Consider the following 11,875-nt stretch of genomic DNA (forward strand, 5'->3'; position numbering starts at 1 on the left):
CCCTGCCTGCGCCTGCAGAAGACGGCGCTCAGACTGCCGCAGCTGTGAGTGTAAAGCCACCTTGTAGTGTTGGGGCCCCACTCGTCCTCTCCCCTCCTGTCCACCGGAAGCACGGAGCGGGCCTGGGGAGGGGGAGAAAGTCACTAAGGAGAGGGGGGTAGTCATTGGAGGGATCAGGAAGGAAGACCTGCAGGAAGATGGGAATCAGTTCCTCTCTCTTCCCTCTATGTCCCGAAACTGACCCCAGCCTCAGCAAGACAGGCCCCAGGAGCACAGAGGGGACAGCTCATGGTGCAGTGAAAACATAAACTTTTCCAAAATGGTGGAGGGTAGCTGCAACCAGCCCCTGAACCCCCAGACCCTTACCCTGCCCCCACAGCCCTTTCTCCTGGGCACAACACTGGTTCCCAGGAGTCTTCCTTCATCAACTTTCCCCAGCGGGTCAGGCTTCAGGCATTTTTTTTTTCACAGCCAGAGCCGGGGCAGCGGGGGGGGGGGGGGGGGGGTTGGAAGAGTTTGACCATCAAGAGAGGCCAGGTGGCTTGTGGGTTCCTGTGGACCATTTTATATGAGCTGATCTAGGAAGACCATGGCCATCCTTGGGAGTGGAAGCCCTTGCCACTTCTTGTTCCAGTTTGGAGGTCAGGAGGGGAATCTAGAGGTCAGACACCTTGGCTGAAGTTTCAAGTTGATTGAGGTGTCACAAGGAGAGAAGATTCTTTCCCTAATTCCTCCTCAACCCTGCTTTCTGAGTTGCAGGGCTGGGTAGGGGCTACCAAGTAGGAAGAGAGGGGACAGAGAGGCAACAGTTGAAAGTAAAATGAAGGGCTGCGTGAGGCAGGGAGCACAAGAGGGATGGCAGCCCCTCCCTCCCCCTCCAGATCCCAGCTTCCACCATTGCTGCAGACTAGAACCCAGGGCACCCTGGTTCCTAGAGGTGTGTCTGGAGAGGAGCAGCTTCTCAGCTTCTACCCGTGGCCTTCACCAAGCAGGCTTTCCTCCAGGTAATCTTGATTTGGTGAGGAAACGAAAAAGGGATGCATTTGGTTGTGACCCAATAACTCCGCCAAATTCTGGCCGTCCTACCGTCGAATGGCCAGGACTAGGAAGGGTTTGTGACTCTGTCACTGTGTTATTTTTTTAGCATTACGTAAGGCCATCAAATCATTTCTAAATGTGTTGGGTGCCATATGAAGCTTGGGAGTGGCCCAAATGGTGGAATATTACCATAACAGGCAAGAGGCCCATCAGCTGTGGGGTCCCAGCCCCTTTCTGTGCTGGGATAATTTTAGTGGCTTTATATCCCTGACGACCTCATCCCTACAGCTGGAGCTACTTCCAGCCCTGCATTCCTCTCCATTTTTGCAGTTGTCTGAATAATCATTCTGGAAAGGAGGTTCAGTGTCCCCAGGGTTGACAGAAGAGTCAGCTGGGTTGGAGGGCGAGTGGCAAAGACTGCATTAGTGTCAGATCAGGCAAGGTTTTGAGAGGGAGACAGGGACCCTCCCCCTTCCCCCCACAAGTCCTTTGTCGCACTCGGCAACCCTAGGAGCTTTTAAAGCAAACCTTCCGCACAGAACCATCAAGTTGGCTCCTCTGGTTCTAAAAGACACAGGGAGATAGAGGTTGAGATCCACGTTTGAAAGGCCTGCTGTGCACTTCCACAAACTCCTTCCCCATGCTGGGCCTCCCTCCCCTTTCAGCTCTTCACTGAGGGCCGCCATGGTGCTTCTCAGCAGCAGCCAGACACCCTCGGGATGGGGGGGGGGCGTGTTGGGCACAAGGGTTAGACCTGTGGTGGGAAGGGAAGTTTTTGCTTGTCACAGTGATTATTCTCAGGGGTCCGGGATGGTAAACTTCCTGCAAAGCTCATCCTCCTCCATTAAGAAGCTTTCCACCTAAAATGCCAACAGTTGCCCTCCTGAGAACCACGAACGCTCCCGGGGGGGCCCTTCTGTCTCTGACAGTCCGCAGCTCTTGGCTTGCTGCCGATGGGCTGAACCTGGAAGCTTAGGGGGTGAGTGGACAGTGGTTTTCTGCCTGGGCTGCCTGTGTCAGCATGAAAGCAGCTCATTCCAGTTGGAGCAACCGCGTGGAACATTCTTCTCAAGTGGGGCAAGAGTCCCTAAGGACCTGTGAGAACATCTCTGTTCTGTCTCTGCTGTCTGGCTCCTCTTCCTCCTCCATCCCTCCTCTGCTCTTTTTTGCTGTTTATGGTCCTTTTCCTCCCTTTGTCTTCCCCTTTGGTTTCCCTTCTTGGTCCTCTGTCTCTGTGGCGGTCTGTGGCTCTCCCGGGCTTTGCTCCCCCTGCTGGAGACCCTCAGGCTCACAGAGGTTACTAAGCTCCATCTTAAGATCTCCCTCCTTTCACCGCTGGCCCCAAGCTCCACAACGGAGTTCCTGCCCCATTCTGTCTTGAAGGATCACTACAGTTCCTCCAGGCAGTTGCTCAAGTGAGGCCATGATGTCATAACGAAGTCACAGAGAATCACCTTGATTCTAATTGCATTGAAGATACTCTGAATGAGGCCTACGAAGTCATTCTCTTTGGATTCCAAATGAGAAAATGTCCCAAAAGTGGAAAGGAGAAAATTTTCTTAGCATGGAAATTAGAGGGGACGCCCCCCCCCAACACACACACACACACACACACACACACACACACACACACACAAAGAGTAGAAAGGCTGTGGAAGGAGAAGTAGGATCTTCTGGATGATGTGGAGTTTCCTTCTCGAAGCCCAGACAAGGTAGTTTCAACGCAGAGGACTGCCCAGCTTAGCTCCCCTGGGATTTCTTTTTTTTTTTTTTTTTTAATTTTTTTTTCAACGTTTTTTATTTATTTTTGGGACAGAGAGAGACAGAGCATGAACGGGGGAGGGGCAGAGAGAGAGGGAGACACAGAATTGGAAACAGGCTCCAGGCTCTGAGCCATCAGCCCAGAGCCCGACGCGGGGCTCAAACCCACGGACCGTGAGATCGTGACCTGGCTGAAGTCGGACGCTTAACCGACTGCGTCACCCAGGCGCCCCTCCCCTGGGATTTCATAGGGGCCAAGGTCCCTGGGGATGCTTGGAGAAACCGGGATGGATGGGGGGTCTTGACAGGAGAGACCTCCTGAGGCCGAGTGAGCAGGGAGCCTCCTGCAGGTCAGATAGCACCCGGGGGTCCTGGCCGGGTTCTCCGGAGCAGCAAGGAGGGGAATCGCAAACAGTGGCTTGTGGCGCTTGGTCTCTGGCCAGAGCCTCCTGCCTCAAGAGGACTTGGAAGAAAGGGCAGATCCTGGAGAGTCTCTTCTGGGCCCCGTCTCTCAGGCTGAGGCCTGTTTGCTTACGTAGCAACTTCAGCTGTGTGCCCTGCAGCTGCCAGAGGGTGCCTGCCATCCTGGGAAGTAGGGCGTGTGAATGAAGAGCGGGACTGGCTTTGAATGAGGGTGACAGGTGGGGAAGAACCAGTCCCCCCCTCCCAGTGCCCCTCCAGCTGAGGCCTACCCAGATAGGTCATAAGTCCTAAATCGGTGCCTGGCCTGACCTGATTCCTGCCAGAGTAGACACGAGAGGAGGGTCTGGGGTCTCTGCTTGAACTAGTAAACGCTGGGCCAGCACCATCCCTGGTTTAATCTGTTCCTCACCGTTAACGCTGAGGTCCGAGAAGTCAATGTTAGAGTTGCACCCTTACTGTAGAACCCTCTCTAGAATCCTGAGTCCACAGAGAATACAGCTAAACTGGTCCTGATGGGCATGTTCGTGTGGGAAGGTGACTAGATGAACACGTGGGCATGTCCACTAAGAGTCCACTAAGGGGCTCTGACCTTGGGGAGACAGGAGTAAGCAGTACGAACAGAGTGGTGGCCTGTGCGTCCCAATCAGGCGGCCCTGAACTGGACATAGAAGGATAGTGTCCCTGAAGTATCCTCATACAACGGAAGCAAGAGGCAGATTTCCCTCAGAAGGAAGGGAATGGACCTTGGCTCCAGGGAAAGCTATTCGTCCTAGTAACCCAAGATCTACGAGGCACTTGGCACAAAGTGCTGCTAAATGAATTCTTGTGGGCTGGGGCGCTTGGGTGGCTCAGTCGGTTAAGTGTCTGACTCTTGATCTCAGCTCAGGTCTTGAGCTCAGGGTCATGAGTTCAAGCTTTGTGTTGGGCTCCGTGCTGGGCCTAAGGCCTACTTAAAAAAAAAAGAAAAGAAAATCCTGTGGGTGAGAAAGTAGCAAGCAAGCTACAGGAGCCTATTCTCCCGGCTGCCACCCAGGCCCTCTGACCTTTGCTCCCCCATCAACTGCCAAGCAGAGAGGGGGTGGGCGTTGAAAAGTGAGGAGAGGAGGTGCCCCAGACACAGGCCTTACACAGAGTTGCAGAAAGGGGACTGGGGATTCAGGGCGGATCCTGTAGGCTTTCCTTCCACTTCCTGCTTCTTCTCTTAAACCCAGTCTCACACAGACACACGGCCCTGGGGTGTGAGGTCCCCACTTCAGTCCCCGACATGCTGCCATGAACTTTCTGGTTCTGAGCCTCCTTGTGGCTTCACTGCCACCAACATCCAATCTAGCCAAGCTCTTCCTGGGCACCGAGGCCGCCTCCGGGTGTGAGAGACTCGAGGTTCGACGTGATGGTTCACTCTCCCCAGACTCTCAAGGTTTAGGTAGCAGTGGCGAACACTCCTAGCATTTTATAGATATATTTGGATTAAGTGAGCGAATCACAAGCCATATAAGATTGAGACAAACTGGAAAACTCAAAGTACCATATCTACTCCCAGCTACCTGGGATGAGAGGTCACGTTGAAAATGTGGGGCCACGTCAGAAGAGCGTGGGGGCACCTGGTTGGCTCGGTACAGCATGCGACTCTTGACCTCAGGGTTGTCAGTTCAAGCCCCGCGTTAGGCATGGCGCTTACTTACAACAGAAAACCAGAATGTGAATGTCCACCATGTGCCAGACTAAGGTTTCTGTGCTACGGAATACCTTCCCTATGGAACCAGCATAGAGAACCTACCTGCCTTCTGAACGGCCTCTACTGTTCATACGTGGGACCAGGCCGTCGAGCAGTCACCCTAAGTCACCCTGGATACGTTTCCATGACAACAGATGAGGCTGGGACCATCCATTTGTGTGCTGAGGGAAGTGCTCCCTTCTTCCTTGCACAACGTGTAGTACTGGAAACGAGAAGTCCTCTACCCCGTTTTCCCTAAAACAGGAGGCGGGCTGAGAGCCCTTCAAAAGGAAAGGTCTTTGAGATCTTTTCCTTGTCTGGACTGGGGAGGGGTTTGGAGAAATACGTTGTTCAGTCTAAAATAATAGCCGTGGATCTGATGAGAGGTTCTGGGCAAGTGCAGATCCGGCTGAATCATCATCCTGGTGCTTGTGTTTCTTAAAAATATATCCCTTTGCAGAATTCTAATTATAGCCAGGGGAGCACTTGGAAGAGGTCTCTCCACGCACAAGCTCTGGCCCTGAGACGAGCTGGCCAGGAGGGAACTGTATTTCTGGCTGGGCCCCACAGGCACTTCTGCCCTTCTGCCCTTTGCCAGGCCAGGAAATTGCAGCCAGTATCACTGTGAAAGAAAAGGGTTTCCTCTTTCAGGCAGTTCACTGGGGATCTCAGTTGAACTCCTTTTCTGCTAGTATTAGCCTTTTGTTCTCCCCTGGGTTCTGGATGCCTAGGGGGACATGGTCGGGAAGTGGGATACAGAGGAAGGAAACAATCTAGTCCCTTTCTTTTGGAAGCCCTCAAGCTCTCTGTCATTGCAGAACCACATTCCGCTTTCCAAGCAGGCAGGTTCCCCAGGCGGCTTTTAGAGGTAAGGTAAAGCTCTTCTTGCACAGGAAAAAAAAAAAAAAAAATTCTTCCTACATGTTAATTCTAAGAATGTTGTTATGGTGACTTGAATTTCTGGCTTAGGACTGTGTTTAAAACATCCCATCATAAAGGTAACATAAATGAAGCCCTATCAGCCATTTACACGTTAGTGAGAACTTGACCCGAGTCGATTGAGAACTACAGGGTATTCAACAGTGGGGATTCCTAGGTGAATTTACTTGATCCCTGCTGTCGATTTGTTCAGTCTCCGAGGCAGCGATAACGATTATGAACCTGCAGGATTCTTTCGCAGAGGTACTGGAGGACATACCCTAGCATATAGGGGCAAGGAGTAATGCATCGTGAGGGAAGGAAAGTGAGAAGATGCTTAGGGGAGAAGTGGCATTTGGGCTGGACCTCGAAGGTATGACAAGAAGGCATGGGGGAGGTGCAGAGACGGGGGTGGTTGTGGTATATATCCTTAGGTGCTTGGGAGGATGCTTTGGGTGGCCAGCAGGAGGATGGATCGGTTTTCTTCGTGGTTAAGGGCATGGGCTCTAGATTCTGGGGATGAGCTCTGGCTCCGCCACTTGCTAAACATGTGACTTTGCTTTCCGCAAGTTTGCTACCTTTCAGTGCCTCGCTTTCTTCCCCTGTATCAACCCCATCGGGTTATGGTGAGAATTAGTTAATCCCTGTAAACCTCTCAGAGCAATGCCTGGCGCCTAGTTAGTGCCAACTAAATGAAAGCTACTTATAATGGTGATTTCTCAGCACCTGGAAGATGGGGGTGGGGGTGGGGTGGGGAACTGGTGGAGGTGCTAAGGAAAAGTTTAGAAAAAGGAGGCTAAAGACCCTCCCCCGCCAAATTAAAGTACATCTGTTTTTGGGGGGTGCCTGGCTGGCTCCATTGGTAGAACCTGCGGCTCTTGGTTTCGGGGTTGTGAGTTTGAGCCCCACATTGGTGTGGAGATCGCTTAAAAATAAAATCTTAACAAAAAAAAAAAGTACATCTGGTTTCAAGGGAGCCAGGAGTGGACCAAGGGTAAAGGTAAAGTTTTAGGAACACAGGCTTTGAAAAATGTGGTGAAAATTGTTTCCTCAGAGCTGATGGGCTCCAAGGTGAGGAAGTCAGGCGAGTGGGCAAAAAATGGCTTCCAGGCGGTGGCGTAGTAGTGATCCCCGGCGAGCCCACATTCCAGGGCAGAGTGGCTAGGGTGTGTTGTCTTCTAGACCTCCTTGACCCTGTGGACCAATCCAGCAGGCACTGTTGGTCACAGGACTGAGGGAAAGGACATAGGTCAGTGCAGATCTGTTCCAACACCTGAGAAACCAGGTTAGGCTCCTGTCTTGCTAGCGCTATTCTCACACATGAGGGTCAGCACATTTATTGGAGTTTCAAGAAGGAGAGACGTGACTCGGTGTTGAGAAGGAGGCCAGGTCGGGAAGAAAGCATGGGCAGGAAAGGTGCAGACACTGGGGTGAACCCACTGGGAGGTGCTCAAGGACCCTGGAGTGGGGATTCTCTTGGTAAACACAAGGAACAGACAAGGGGAGATCTAAAGAGCCACTATGGCTTAGGTCCTACACAGTGTGCAGGGCTCCAGGGAAGAAAAATGACTCTAATTTTTTTTTAATTTCTTAATGTTTATTTATTATTTTGAGGGAGAGAGAGAGAGAGAGCGCGCAAGAGAGAACATGAACAGGGGAGGGGCAAAGAGAGAGGGACACAGAATCTGAAGCAGGCTCCAGGCTCTGAGCTGTCAGCACAGAGCCCGACACGGGACTCGAACTCATGGACTGTGAGATCATGACCTGAGCTGGAGTCGGATGTTCAACCGACTTAGCCACCCAGGCGCCCCAGAAGACTGACTCTTACAAGTGAGTCTCCGGACTTCATGCAGGGTGTGGCCACATCTCCGGAGTGGAATGCTTGAGAACTTTCTAGGCATGTGTTCTGACTCCACATGTGAACCTTCTTCAGGCCAACTCGACTAGCATCGTGTCTGGACTGGTGTTGTATTAGTGAGTTAATGGAGGGAAAGAAATGATACCGGTCAGGCTCAGATTTGGCGGCAGGTGAGGTTGGGGTGACTTAATCGTGATTCGCCATGATGTGAAAGAAGGTCGGCGGAGGTAGTGGGGGCATCTTACTGCTCTGCCTCTTTACTGTGCTGCCGTGAGGGCCGAGCTCCGGCCATCGCTTCCACAAGAAAGAAAGAAAAAATGATGAAGGGCACATGCCAGTTGTTCTCTGAACAGGCGTCTGGTAACCTCCACTTTAGTCTCATTGGCTGCAACGTAGTCCAACGCCTTGCCCGGCCTCAGGGGGCCTGGGAAATGTAGTTTGTATTCTAGGCGGCTCTGTGCCCGGCGAAAAATCTGGGTTTTGCCAAGGAGCAATGGAGGAGTGGAGTGGATGTTGAGGATGTGGGTGGGTGGATGTGACTCTGCCACACGGAGATGATTAAAAACGTGAGGTTTAAAAAAAAAACCACAAACCCATTCAATACAAATGTAATTTTTATTTGGATAAGGAATATATGCTTACGTAGTTCTACTACCAGGAAAGACAATGTGGAAATTGTATTTTGATTGCTCTAGGAAATGACCTCCATTTAATGCTTTTGTAAAGCAAGGAATGCATAGAGTACTTCAGGCTTTTCCATTGGCAAGTGAATTTTTGATTGCTCAACTTCCTAAAAGTGGAGACCATTGAGGAGGGGAGAAGTAGATTTGCCTTTCTAGGCACCTTTGCCTCACGAGGATGCAACTTATGGGGAGTCTCTCTGAAGGAGAAAGTCCCATATTCGCTGCTTGAAAAGATGACATACCTCAGGCAAGGAAACCAAACAGAGACTTTATTTCAGGCTGTGTGAAAAAATGAACGAGATACAAATGGACTCTGAGCCAGACTTGTCTGCAAGAGCCCTGGTTCTCTCCACGTCAGCGGGCTGAGGGCTAGGGCAGAGACATAAATGTCAGTTTGAACCCTCAGGCAAAAGTGTCAACTCAAGAATGGTCCTGACAGTGGCCCCTGGGGGCTACTCTGCCCGTGGCTCTGTTTATAGGGAATGGCTGATGTCTAGGGCACGTATGGCTGGAGGACACCATCACCCTGCAGCTCAGAAGCCTTGAGCTCCTTGATGCGGTGAGCGGGGGTCTACACGTAAGGAAGCATTGAGACTTCTGTCCACTGGCAGCCATATTTATCAGCATCATCTGTGTACGTTGGGCACCATGAGCAGAGACACAAAGAAACAAAAGGCATGATTCCTGATCCATAAAGCAGGACACATGATCACGCTGAGAAATCAGCCCCATGCAACACAGAGACAAGTTGACAAGTTCTTTAGTAATGGCACATAGTCAGGGAAGGTTTCTTGACCACTTTGAATAATCAGGTTTCAGAAGGGATGTTCGTAGACTGTTGACATGGGATATGTCTGAAAAAAGACAGAAAGGGAGGGAGGTGAAGAGGAAGAGAGTGAGAGGAGACGGAGGTAGAGCGAGAGACAGAGAGAATGAGAATATGTAGGGGGTAGAACTTGTTGCCAAAATGTGAAGTCTATCCTTAAGCAGCACCCTAGATGGAAGCTAGCTGTTCGTTTCTGGCTCTGATAACGTTGAATGAGTTGGACCACATTCATGCCAGGGGAAAACTGTTTGCTGTTAGGAAGGCTTTCAAAGGATAAAGCAAGAAACTTTTAAACAATTATATTTTCATTTTGGTCTCTTTTCTTCAAACACTTAAAACAAGGTTCACGTGTAGTGTAAAAATGTCTTCAGTCTTCTTATAAACTTTTGAATTAGGACTCACTTGCCACACTGAATATGCTAAAGTTGGTTGTTTTTGTTTTGTTTTGTTTTTTTGTTTTGCTAAACTTGGTTTTTAATCTCAGTTCTCTCTTATCCAAGAGGGTAGGAGGCTTCCTGAGAAATGGGGAAACTGTGAGCTAAGTCGTCGAATGCTTAGGCATAGTTTTATATTGGGAAATCATCGAGGAAATGTCTTTAATGAAGACAGATGATGCGCCTTCTGATTTTCCTTTACCAGCTTGAAGTACTTTCTTACATGACTTCACATAAATGCTTAGTACTTCAGAAAATGTATTTAGAGAGGAGATGATTTGCCACTGAATGAGTTTCCACACCTGACATGCTTTTTCAGATGAGTTGTAAAGGATTTGCCCCGACTTGATGCATTCAGGCCTGAACAGTAACCCTCTATCAAAGATAGTAGAGAATCTCTCCCTGCGAATCTGTCACCTGAGCGGTCTTGAAGTTAGTGGCTGGGCTTCCCCCGGGGCACAAACACCAGGAAGCTAAGAATTCAAGGAGAATCTGGCTCAGGTTTTTAGTTCTACCGTATTAGATGTAACTTTTTAGACCCTTGCAAGGTTTACGGATAACTGGGTTTCAGAAGTTAGAGTGTGACCGAATTCAGGCTTCAGGTTGGACAAACTCATTTGGCAACCCCAAAATGCTTTTGACTGTACATCAAAAGCCTGTGAAAACGTTCCCTAGATCCCATAGAAGTGGACCTGAGAACACGAGGTTGAGCTGGGAACTCAGGCTGGTGGGGGGGTGAGGGTGGAGGGGACAAGCACCAGAAGGGTTAGGAGAAAGAAACAGAGTTCCCAGAGTCTAAGTGACCTTTCTCTCTCCCATGCCCTCACTCTACCACCTTTCTTGGTCCCTTAGGCCTGCACTGCCTGAGAAGAAGGTGGCTGACCTCAGCACGCTGAATGAAGTGGGCTACCAAATCCGAATTTAGGCAAGCCATATCAGCCAACAAGGGGGCTTCTCTGGTGCTTCTCTCTGCACTTTACCCCAGCATCTTCAGGAGGAACTGCAACTATTTATGGAGAACCTGTGGATTTTATTTTTACGGATTCACTTGGACGTGGAAGCGGAGTGGGTGGCAACAATTAACTTTGAAAGAAAATTCACGAAGGGGCAACCATGGAAAGGCTGAAGTAAGAAAGCCCACTGCGGTTGGACTGACTCCCTCACTACAGATAGAAAGGGTAATACCATAAACTGTAGTTTTATGTTTTCCCACTCACCTGTTTTTGTTGACTTGCTTTTGAACATTATGCCTCACCGGTAGGAAATGTTAATGAAACCCTCCCTCCTACTTTTGATATAGTAAGGTAACTCAGTCAGTATTAATGTCTTTTTCAGCAATAACAGAGGCAAAGATTGGTGGGATTTTTTTTTTTTTTTGTAAGCAGTCAATATTACCTCAGCATCTTGACATCAGATATGCAAACTTAATGGTGTTTTCATTTTTTTTATATTCTATTTGTATTGCTTCCCCGATATTTCCAATGGGGATCTCCACAAAGTTTGGAATTTTTTCCTGGTGCACACATAATGAGATTTAAGGTATTATATCAAGTGTTTTACTAAAAAAAAAAAAGCACTGAAATTCTTCTGGCAGTACGGGAAACTATTTTCAGGATGTTGGAACTACTTCTTAATCTTTCTTAAAAGCATTCACGGACAGCAGTTTCTGTTCTTTCAAAACAAAACAAAAAGCACGTGCAGGAGGTAGTCTATGTTCTGTCGCTGACATTTAAACTTTGCAAACTCCAGCAAAAAAGAAAAAAAAAAAAGCACAAGAGGTCATAGCGCCGCGACACAAATTGAGCAATATTGCAGCGACCTCTGACAGCCACACACTCAGAAAGGCAGAGGCCCGCAGTGGATCAGTAGAGAGCCTGGAGAAGCAGATAACCTTTCTCTTCAACGTTCCATCTGATTTTTGAACTCTGAGTCAGACCTTGATTCTGAAGGACTCACGGCTGGTAGAGACGTGTTCCGATGTCTTATATTAAGACCAAGCGTGGCACGATGTGATCATTTTCCAGTACCTTGCTTTTTAAAGTACCACTTCGTGACATTTAGGAACTAGCAATTGGAAAATGCAGTGAATGAGAGAAGCAGAGCCTTTTTTAAAATGGAAAAGTCTCTCAGGTACAGGGTTACACCTCATAGCCTGACGTAGTCCATCAAGGGCAGTAGGAGCATGTGGCCTGCATGTGGTGGTCACAGTGGAACTTCCGG

The 11,875-nt window shown here is 49.4% G+C and overlaps 1 protein-coding gene across 1 annotated transcript in view; it reads left to right on the forward strand.

The window, feature by feature from the left end:
* The window catches only part of VASH2 (vasohibin 2), a 39,109-nt gene extending 28,039 nt beyond the window's left edge, over window positions 1-11,070 (forward strand). The window contains exon 7 of the mRNA XM_047076831.1: window positions 10,508-11,070. Coding sequence (XP_046932787.1) covers window positions 10,508-10,580 — 73 coding nt within the window. The 3' untranslated portion in view covers window positions 10,581-11,070. The remainder of the gene's footprint in view (window positions 1-10,507) is intronic.
* The last annotated feature ends 805 nt before the right edge of the window (window positions 11,071-11,875 follow it).

Source organism: Lynx rufus, unplaced genomic scaffold, assembly GCF_022079265.1.
Source record: "Lynx rufus isolate CCGP_SWC_20201006 ecotype Redwood Valley unplaced genomic scaffold, mLynRuf1.p SCAF_15, whole genome shotgun sequence".
In the NCBI taxonomy this organism is placed as follows: Eukaryota; Metazoa; Chordata; class Mammalia; order Carnivora; family Felidae; genus Lynx; species Lynx rufus.